We start from the raw sequence: 11,494 nt of genomic DNA, 5'->3' as shown, positions 1-11,494 counted from the left end.
TAAGGAATTCTGTTGACCCGAGGGAAGGTGTTAGGCACCCCTGAATCCCGTGGTTCTAGCACGGTCGCTTAAATTGTTATAATGGCTAAATATCTGATTTTAATACATGTTATAACTTGTGTGTTTTTATTAAGTTTAAACCGCTTGTATTATTATTTATTTTTTATGGAATTGCAACGTCGTAAAAATGCATCTCGGACCACGTCACAATCAATGCGCCCGTGGTTGCTAATACATTCCGACTCCGTTGAGATTTGGATTTGGGTCACATAAATGCGCACCCAAATTTAAGAATATAATCTAATTAGAATGCGTGCCTAAAATGACTAGCGCATGGTTATTTTTGGAAAAAGCCGTGAATTTCGCTAAGCGGCCGATCCCGAGTTCTAAGTAATTAATACATACATTTGTGAGGGCCCCGCAATCTATACGTTTTACTAGGCGAGGCTCATCTCATTTATTTTGACAATGGTCAATCCTAAAATGACTACATTTTTCTATTAAAATTAGTCTCTAAAATAAAGAAAGAAAATCCTAATTAATTATGAGCTTTCAAGAAGAAAAAAAAAGTAAGAAAACATAACATACTAATTGCTAGATTAAGACAAATATTAATGGAAAGGAGTTTTACTAAAAAAAAAAAGAAAATTCGAAATTATAAATAAAATAAGAAATTTGATAACTAATATTCAAAAGAAATCAAATATAGCTAGATTGAAGCTCGCATTGTTATATAAAAAAAACTATTGGAATTAATTATTCACAACCATTTGAAACTAGATTTAACCATAATTACTAAAGCTTATTAGAAAGTTTATTATACTTAAACATTATCTAGTCTTGTTTGGCCTTAACTAAATTTAGCTACCCATTCATGATTAACCTACTGTTAACCATATTAAAACCTTCATAGCTAGTGAATTAACCCGTTTTGCCAAGCTGATTCACTAAAGACCAACTTATGTTATTTTTCTCTTATTCCAATTATTAAACAGTAATACATGAAATAACCTAAATACAATCAGTAAAAGAGACGAAGAAAAAGCGAAATTAAAACTTCAAAGTTCCATTATTCATATGTATTCATGCTTTCACATTTTCCAGCTTACAATATCGACAAGGTTACAGCTGTGTACCTGGTATCGAATACAAGAGAAGAGGAAGATGAGAATCAGCAGCAGTAGTAACAATACAGCACAACAACAAACAGTCCAGCAACACAGGAATAGACCAGTAACAGAGTTGCGAACCGGTGGAGTAGTAGCCCAAGAAACAAGCTTCAAGCTTCGATGAAAAATAATAGCAATTAATGCTGATTTCAAATAATGAAGGAAAGTAGAAGATTTGTTTTTTCAATTTTTGTTCTCTCTCTCCCCTGTCCTCCTTTTTTTTCTTTCTAAGTGTTAAATGAGTTCTCTTATACCCAAAGCAAGACTACCTTTTTCTTCTTTTTTTACCTCTTTTCTTTTTCCCCAATATTCTTCTACTATGTATAACTTTTAACTTTTTATTATTACCTATACTATTTCTGATTTTTACTTAAGTAAAAGTAGTCAACACGGACCCCACGGTTCCCCTCTTTTTGAATGGTCAAAGAAGACATCATCATTAACCCCCTCTTTTTACTTTACATCATTATGTCTTGTCTTCCACTACCATATGTCTTGTCCCCCACTATAATATTTTAATATTATTAATGCCTAGTGGACGGAGCACTTCAAATTAAATAAATCTGCAATTGATTAATTCCCGTATTGCCCCTAAAACTACTGTTGCTGCCCTGATTCAAAAATCTGTTCAAACTTCAAACATTGTCTAAAAACTAAAATCCAATTAACAGCTATAACCAATTCAACTAATCAATTAACCAAAATATAGCAGCTATAACCAATCCTTAATCAAACTCAATCAACAAATTCAAATTAAACGATGAACGACAAAGAAACAACCGGAATTATTTTGACTGAACAATATTTTTAAACAACATCCTATTTTCAGATTCAACAACAATAACAAACAAGCATGTTCAAATTACTGAGTTTAAATTCAAATTAAGCTTAAACGGAACAAATAAACAGATTCAAATCACTAAATTAAATAACCAATTGAACCTCAAACTAAATCTAACAATATTACAGTCAAAACGAAGGATTCAAGTTATCAAACTAACATATTTCTATATTAAAACTAAATCCTTTTAAATGAATAAAAACAAACTGAAGAAATAATTAATTGAATTTCAACTTAAATCTAACAACATTATAATTAAACTAACAATTTCTACATAAAAAAAACAAGAATAAATGAAACAAACTGGAAAAAAAACGATAAACACGAACAAAAATCAAACCTATACTGATTTCAGATCCGAGAATATCAAACAAAATACGGACAGAAATGAAACTCAAACCCACTAACCGGATCGGAACGACGATGAACTCAAACGAAAACAAATCTGCCCGAAAACAATTATTGCACCAAAATAATTCGACGACGAAGACGACCACGAACGGACGATTCATGACTGCAGGATCTCGTCTAGTGAGGATGATAGGTGAGGGTGATGTGCGATGAAGAAGACGAAGCAGTAGAGCAGCCATGGATGTCGAGGAAGCTGCTGGTCGATGTTACTGAGGGTCGTTTGGTGGTTGTCCATGGCTGGACGTGGCAGAAGCAGCAGAAGCGAGCTGCAGCTCGTCCATGGTGCGAGGATGGTCGTCGACGATGGTCTGTTTTGGTTTGACGGAACTGCTGGTCGTTTGGACTGGTTCGTTGCGTGCTGAGGAAGATGACGAAGCAGCGGCAGCAGCAGGTGGTGACGCTGGGCAGTCCGTTGCTGGAAGAGCTGGACGTCGATGAAGGCGAAGCAGCAACGATGGCTGCTTGTCGTGGTGGAGTTGGACGATGAAGCACGAGGGGGGGCAGTCATGGCAGCGTGGTGACGAAGGTGGTGAAGGGGTGGTCGTGGTTGAAGGAGGAAGACGGGGGGAAAATAGCCATGAGAGGGGTTCTTGGTGAAGCTTGGAGAAGAAGAAGGGGGGGCGGGTAGCTTTAGGGTTTTGTTTTGTTCAAGAATGAAAATAGAAAGGGTGGGGTGTGGTTTTGGGTTATGGACTGGGTCGACCCGGTTTGAAATGGACCGGGTCGTAGGGGAAGGTTGGGTATCTTTGGGCCTGTGACTTAAATTTAAAGAAAAAGCCCAATCTGATCTCTTCTATTTTTGTCCTTTTTTTATTTATTCAATTTCCTAAATAATAAAGCTAAAAATTCTAAGATCAAATTATAAAACCCAAAATTATCTGGAAATACTAATTAACTCTTAATAACAATTAACACACAATTAAATAGCGATTAACGATAAAATCACACAATTTGGACATTAAATGCTAAAAATGCAACGTACATTATTTTTATGATTTTTTATTTTGTAAAACAAACTTAATTAAATGTCAAATGCTGATGCGACATATTTTTATATTTTTTATTAATTTAACAAATAAACATGCATAGACAAAAATACAAATAATTATCCAAAAAATGTCATGAAAATTCAAAAATTGCATACAAAGAAAAAATTATTTTATTTGAATTTTTGGGAGTAATTCTCATATAGGGTAAAAATCACGTGCTTACACATTTTTTCAAATGAGTTTTCTTCTCGGATTATTATGGACCATCTATCGGGAATACGTTTTCGTCGTTTGCTTGTGCAAATTGGAATTTGGTAATTAGCGGTAACCAATGGGAATTGAGATTATAATATTGTTTTCTTATGTGTCAATGGAGGGCCCCAGATTAAAGAAGGCCTTCTATATAATTTTGGATCATTAAAGAGGTCCACCACAATTTTGTGGAATTTTTTTAGAGTTCCTTCTTCTTCATTATTTTGATCAAAGCTTGAGTTAATGGACAAACTTAACAATCAAGAAGAGTAGGGCATGGGGTGATGCAAGTCGGGAAGTTATATATTTGACCGTTCTGTCAAAATTATTAACAGCTCCTAGTCAAGATGCATAAATTATATATTCATTACACACGATATAATTATAATTATTATATATATAAGCTGCTAACCCCTCAAGGTACGAAACATAAATCAAATTATTCTCCACCCAAACATGCAGAAGAAAATAATGGGGGAAAGCAGAAAATGCATAATTCTTTCATCGTCGCTTCTACTTTATTTAATTATATATATGTTAGGTCAGAAAAAAAAAATGCTCTTTCATTGTCGTTTCTCCTTTATATGTTAGGTGATGTAGTCAAGAAAAAATGATTGTGGCACTTTTGGGACACCTTAGAAAAGCATTAGACTAGTATTTTTGAAAATGGACTCACAGTCTAGTGAATTAAGATTCTTGAGATGTCCTAATATCAATAATTAATATTATCAATAATTAATATTGTAAAGTGATGGGAGGATTAATCAATTATGAGTATAGGGACGTCATGAGTCACAATCGTGAGCGAAATTATGTGTGGTCAAGCATAGTCACATGAATATCTTTTGCTGAAAAATTATACTGTATATAATAAAATATTACTCATTATTAATATTAAAAGAAATAGACTTTGAACTCTACATAGCCCACAAAAGGTGTTTAAATTTTCTGAATTCGTCATTGGTCACAACCAGCTCGCTTCAACGCCTAGATAATATTAAAATCTTTACATTCTCAGTTACAGCTTTATTTCTTCAAATAGTTTTCTAGTTATGGCCTTACATTGATGCTAAAAAAGGTTTTAAAGCCTGTGAAGGGGGGAGATGGGGGTCATTCAGCTTTATTGGGACTAAAATAAGAAGATTGCTAATTTCTTCTTCATTTCTATTTATTTATTTTTTAAATTTTTCTTTCATGGCTAGAAGCAGAAGTCATCTTAATCCATCTTTTTTACTCTTTTGGGGTGGGGATTGGGTAGAAATGTTCAAGAATTCAAGAAGGTTCAGGTAATGCCAGTATAAAGGCCTTCTTTTGATTTGTTTGATGTAGAATTAAACTAAATAGCACTCACTCAACCGATTAAACTAATAATAATCGGAAAATTCATAAATATATATACGTATAACTGTATGTAATTTCTGTATAATTACGTATATCAGCCATTTGTGTAAAGATCTCTTTTTGGATTAGGCTGGTTTAAATGCTTATTGAAATATAAGATGGTTATGATCCTACATCCCCTATTTGGATAAGGGATCTTTATACGAATAGCTTGTCATATTCATTGTTTATTTATTCTAGACATATACATAGATTATACATTCATTATACACATATAATATATAAGTTACATATATTTTATAGTTTCACTGGCTATTTTTAGTTTAAGAGGTGCGGTGGGCGGATATTTGAATTAAGGGAAATTTTCGTTCCTATACCATATAGGAAACTATATTACCAAATATGTTCATAGTTTGCATATTACCCTTAATGCTAATAGTATTTTTACAAAATATAAACCATGCATTAAATAAAGAATCATTGTAGCTGTGGGCTTTCTTATAAAATTGGGGGATTAAATATTCTTCCAGATCTTCCAAACGCAAATCACGCACATTAATATTCTTCGTCAGTTTCGTTTCAAATTTAGCATCTCTACATCAAACGCAATTATTCTTCTACAATTCAAAAACGAATTGATTATTCTTCTACATTTCACAAATCAAAAACGACTAAATCTTCTACAATTTTTCTACATCAAACGCAATTATGTCCAAATTTCAGTAATACAAAGCAAAGAAAAAGAGAGCAACAATTTCACCATTGACAGTCATTAAAAAACTTGAAAGCTTTGAATTCAAATTTGGGTTTTCAAAAATCATTATTTGTTTGGATTGGGTATTGTTGAAAATAATTGAGAATATGGTTTGGAGTTTATATCTCAATTTTGAGGGGTTTTGGTGAAGATTACACTTGATTTTGACTGAATTTCAAATTGAAACTCGAAGAAGAAGAAGACGGCGTATATTGCAGAAATTATAGATAAATTGAAGAAAAATTGTAGACGGTTGTTTATTTATTTTTCTTTTATCCATTTACCTATTGTATGAAAGTTGAACAATATTGTATAAAAATTGTATTTAAGTGGATGATTTAGTACGGTTTTGGACAAAAATATATATCAAAAATGTGAAACATACATTTCAGGGGAAGCATGTCGAGTCCAAATATGTACCCAGTTTGTAGATATTTTATAAATAAATTATAGATTATTTATATTCTGATTGCAGATGCTTTATTTTCTGTTTTCACAAATAAAAAAAATGACTAAAACTTCTACAAATCTTCTGAAAAAATGCAATTATGTCAAAAATCTCAATTATGCTACAATTGAATAGGAATTGGGATATTAAAATTCAATGTATCTAGTTTGTAGATATTTTGTAGATAAATTGTAGATTATTTGTATTCTGTTGTAGATGCTTTGTTTTCTGTTTTCACAAATCAAAAACGACTAAAACTTCTACAAATCTTCTGCAAAAAATGCAATTATGTCGAAAATCCCAATTATGCTACAATTGAATGAGAATTGGGATATTAAAATTCAATGTACCCAGTTTATAGATATTTTATCGATAAATTGTAGATTATTTGTATTCTGATTGTAGATGCTTTGTTTTCTATTTTCATAAATCAAAAACGACTAAAACTTCTACAAATCTTCTGCAAAAAACACAATTATGTCGAAAATCCCGATTATGCTACAATTATGTGATTCTCTTATATGCTCTTGTTACTTCTTACGAAACTGCTATGCTAAATATGGAATCCAAAAAAATATTTCTGCAATTTTTCTTCAAGAAAAATAAATAAACAACAGTCTACAATTTTTTCTTCAATTTATCTACAATTTCTACAATATACGTCTTCTTCTTCGAATTTCAATCTGAAATTCAGCGAAAACCAAGTCTAATCTTCATCAAAACCCCTCAAAATTGATATATAAACTTCAAACCATATTCCCAATTATTTACAACAACACTCAATCCAAACAAATAATGATTTTTGAAAATCCAAATTTGAACTCAAAGCTTCAAAGCTTTTTAATGGCTGTCAATGGTGGAATTGCTGCTCTCTTTTCCTTTCCTCTTATATTATTAAAGGAACCCGAAATCAAAACCATCAAAAGTTATTGCTGTGTATGAAACTTTGAAGATTTGACTTCAATTTTGACTGGTTGTAGAAGAAAAAACCTTGATTTTGGACGTTAATGGTAGAGGGTTTCAATTATTTTTCTGATTTTTCTGGTTTCTGGGTGTGTGGTGATACGTGGGTGAGGGTGTGGGGTTGGGAGAGAGAAACGTGGGGGGAGGGGATTTGGAGGAATATACGATACCATAAAATGTAGGAGTGATATAAGGTACAATTAATGTACAGTTAAAAAACCTTATGGTATAGAATTGGTAATTAGGTATACTAAATGTAATCATATCAAACCTTAAACATGAAGGGTAATATAATTTCCTATATGGCATATGAATGTAAAAATTCCTTGAATTAATTCTTCTTTGGATAATAAACTTAATATGTGGCCCAACAAGTTCATGGACTTGTTAAATTGGGTCTCACAGGCCCTCTAAGTCCAGTTGTTAAAACCAATACTCTATAGGATTATTTCAGGAACTGGACTAATTCAGATTCCCGATATTGATCCATTTATGGTGGAACCGCTACCTATCAGGAATGTCTTCACGTCAAGATCAATTAAATTATGAAAGGACTAAAATCTACCCAATAGCAATGATTTTACGTTCTATGAGATAGACATTTAAAAAATATTTACATCATCATATCATAAATTATAAATAAATATTTATGATAAGTACTACTTAATAATCAATAAAATAATAGTAATTAACCTGCAATCACATATTAAATTATACGGGGAAAAAACATGTATCTTGTTACTATATATAACTTAAATCCGAAATTTCCTGGAACTAGACCTTAAACTAGCTGGTCAAACCTAACATAGAAAAGGAGTTCCTAACAGAACTTCTATTATGCTGAGCCAACAAAAATAAAATATAGTAGTTGCAGCATATTTACTCCAAACTAGCCAAAAAGTTAGATAGGATTAGGCATGACAAAGTAAAAAGAAGAAAACTTCTATTGGATAAACAACACAAATTTCTATCTTAGTGTCACACCATAGTATTTCTCTACATATTGCACAGTTCTAATTAATGGTATTCTTATAACAATCATTATTCACAAATCACCAAATGGGATGTTCATCTTTAAATCCCTCAGCTTACCTTTACAATCAGTTCCTTCTGAAAATATTCCTTTTTAGTTTAATGTTATTAACTGCTAACACAAATAGTATAGATTTCCATCAATTAGTTTTCACAACTTGTACTGCAAATCAAACATTCCAAAATGATCTTGCAATTTCTACCTCATCATCAAAGTTATCTATTGTTTCATCTCTTTTTCAAGAATTTCTTGACAAGTCCTCAGAATCCAATTTTTTTGAGACTTATGTAGGGGATGATAGAATAGCCATTTTGGGATTGTTTCAGTGCAGAAATGACCTTAACCATGATCAATGTCATACTTGTACTAATAAACTTGTTGATATTTCAAGTAATTTTTGTGGAGAAAGAATCCCTGCTAGAGTTCAACTTTCTGGTTGCTATTTGGACTACAAGGCAGAGGAAGAAAGGGAGGTTTCAAAGCTTTTAATGCTTCATAAGGTATGCATAAAAATGACAAATGAGTGACTTGGTTCAAATTTGCGCGGGTCAAAATGGATCAAATCAGTAAACGAGTCATGATCCTATCGAGGAAATAGCACGTATTACCTTTTCTTAGGTCACTCTTTGAATTCCGTCCTCATAGCTTAGTGGACCAAATTTCGCCTTTAAAAGCAAATTTGTAGATAAATTTAGTCCACTGGATTAACGGGGACAAAATTTAAATAGTGGCCTCCAGAAAGGCTAGTTGTTCAAATGTCCCCACACAGTTTCCGCAAAGTTAGCTTAAGCGAAGATGGGTTAGGTCAAGATAGGTCAAATAACGAGTCATAATCCAACTCGCCCAACATGAACTAACCTCCTTTCCTTTCTACTTTGCTTTTGAAAAAAAAAAGTGACACTAGTTAAATTCTTCCAGATTTACATAAAATTTTATCTCCAAATTTCATTTTGTATCTTTGTGTTTGGGTTGCAATGTAATCCGCAGGTTTACACTATTTTGATCCGTTTTGACTCAATAATTTGGCAGATTATTTTGAGTTAAACCTGTTGGTTATGTCAACAAACAGGTTATAACCCAACTCATTTAAACTTGGACAAATTACTAAAAACTAAGTTAATTTTGCCACCTCTAGGTTTGCAGCAGGAAAAAAGCAAAATCGAGTAGATTCGAGGAGGAGATGGGCTATGCATTTGCTGAAGTTGAGAGCTGTGGAGTGAGTGGAAATGGATTTTGTGACTTAAGTTATGGGAAGGCTCATGTCATGGCACAATGTGTTGGGAATTTAGGAGCTTGTGATTGTGGTGAATGTATGAACAAAGCAGTGCAGATTGCTCATGACGAATGTGCACATTCGATAGTTGCAGAAGTATATTTGGATGGATGTTATTTGAGCTATAGTTATGGCAAACATAAGATTTCTAGCTACCTGGATGAAGGTAAAATTATCTACTCAAAAATCTTGGTTATATAATTTAATTTATTTTTTTCGTAACTTCGTCCATTGATTTGTTAGAGAATAAACTTATATCCCTCATCCCTTGAAAAAGTGCTATCAATGGGGTTTAGAATATTTTGGGTTACTCAGAAATGACAAGCTATTAATTCAGAACTCACTAACTTAAAAGAACTAGAATTCCGAACTCTTAAGCTTCAAAAGCTCCGCCTTTGAGCGTAAAAGCCTTCTTTGGATATTACATAGATCTTATTGCTACCTCTGACAATAAACATGGATCAATTAAAAAAAAATATTTGGTTGATCATTTTGTCCATATATTTTCTTGACAGGGAATGGATCTGGGAAAGGTACACAGAAATTGGTAGCAATTGTAGCTGGAGGAATAGTGGCTACCATTTTTTTAGGTGTAGTTTATTATTTCATGAAGTCTTGGGGCAAGAAGGATGATGGTAAGCCTTAAATTTTATCTTGCTAATGTTCTTTTTTCATTGTTTTAGTTAGAAAGTTGTATATGATGGTGTGCTTATACATACACTAATATATACACTATTATGTAAATATTTACACAATCACATTCTTAGAAAACCAATAATTAAAGGTATTGTCTTTTATTACTTCGAAAATAACACAGACAACTTGTTATGACATGTTAAATTATACTGTTAATGTAAAAGTTTTTTGCACAAATCACTATATATAAGTTAAATTCAATTGAAAAACACATAATTTGTGCAACTAGAGTTCTAATTTACTATCTCAAAGTTGCAAGTGTAACATTTTATTTACTCAACTGAATTCTTTTTTTTCCCCTTTAATTTCCCTGTTTGATATGCTAGCTATTTCAAGAACTTATAACTACACATAGACCTGAATTATAGTCTTCTTCCTCAATAGTGGATTTTAACTTTAATTTTTCTTGTGAATATTTGAGGTTGGATAACTTACAACAAACAATTCCCCAAATTTTCACCAATATTATATGGTGGTGTCTTTCCACTGCAAGTTGCTGATTTATTCTGGACGTATGAAGAAAATTTTTCAAACCTAACTAACTTGACGTTCTTGTTGATGTACTCTTATTTACACGTCTACTTTCACTCATTAATTAAATAATAGAATATATCGTTGATTCTTTAAATTTTCTGCACTGGCATTGTAGATGATCTTTTACGCTATTAAATTAAGTTGTCCTATAACATGTCACTTTTTATAACAAAATAACCTACTAATATAATTATATAACATGCAAAATAGATTGATATCCTATTATAATTTATAGCTAGTTAATTAAATTGTGCTGATATTATAAAAAAAAATTACACTGTGTAATTGTGTATATAACTTTAATGATATTTATTTTGCCGCAGATTGGTGAAAGATGGAGAGTAGCTTAGTTGGTTTGGACTTCAAGCTGATCCAGCAAAATGGAAGGAAGTGAAATCAAAGGGGAAACCCACAAGATACGAGACTCATTAAGTGGGTTTAAATTTATTCAGTAAATAAATGTGCTACTTCTCCCTCATTCCTTATCTTTTAAATAAATATATTCTTTATTTAATTTCTTCTTTCTTTTAGATGTGAAATGACTTAACTAATTTGATACAATAAATGGATATAGTGCTATTTTTAAATTTTGTTTTTTCTTTCTCTTCTCTATCTCTCTCTATAGGTAGGTTTATCTCTCTTTCTCTCTGTCTTGTTCTCTTTTGATCATAGGGTAACATTATTACACATTCATTAATCAATTTGTTTTAGAAACAATAAAAACTTTATTAATTTGTACTCCATTTCCGAATAATTGGCATATTAAGAATCACATTTCTAGTCACTTAAT

At 31.9% G+C, this 11,494-nt stretch overlaps 1 protein-coding gene across 1 annotated transcript; it reads left to right on the top strand.

The window, feature by feature from the left end:
* The first annotated feature begins 8,103 nt into the window (after positions 1-8,103).
* On the top strand, positions 8,104-11,291 carry LOC104232101 (plasmodesmata-located protein 4-like). The gene is made up of 4 exons (XM_009785202.2): positions 8,104-8,701; positions 9,337-9,640; positions 9,990-10,109; positions 11,028-11,291. The coding sequence occupies exons 1-4, from the start codon at positions 8,228-8,230 to the stop codon at positions 11,033-11,035; spliced, it is 906 nt and encodes a 301-aa protein (XP_009783504.1). The 5' UTR covers positions 8,104-8,227; the 3' UTR covers positions 11,036-11,291.
* The last annotated feature ends 203 nt before the right edge of the window (positions 11,292-11,494 follow it).

Source organism: Nicotiana sylvestris, chromosome 5, assembly GCF_000393655.2.
Source record: "Nicotiana sylvestris chromosome 5, ASM39365v2, whole genome shotgun sequence".
In the NCBI taxonomy this organism is placed as follows: Eukaryota; Viridiplantae; Streptophyta; class Magnoliopsida; order Solanales; family Solanaceae; genus Nicotiana; species Nicotiana sylvestris.
Note: the sequence above shows the minus strand (reverse complement) of the source record. Positions and strands in the feature narration are given on the sequence as shown.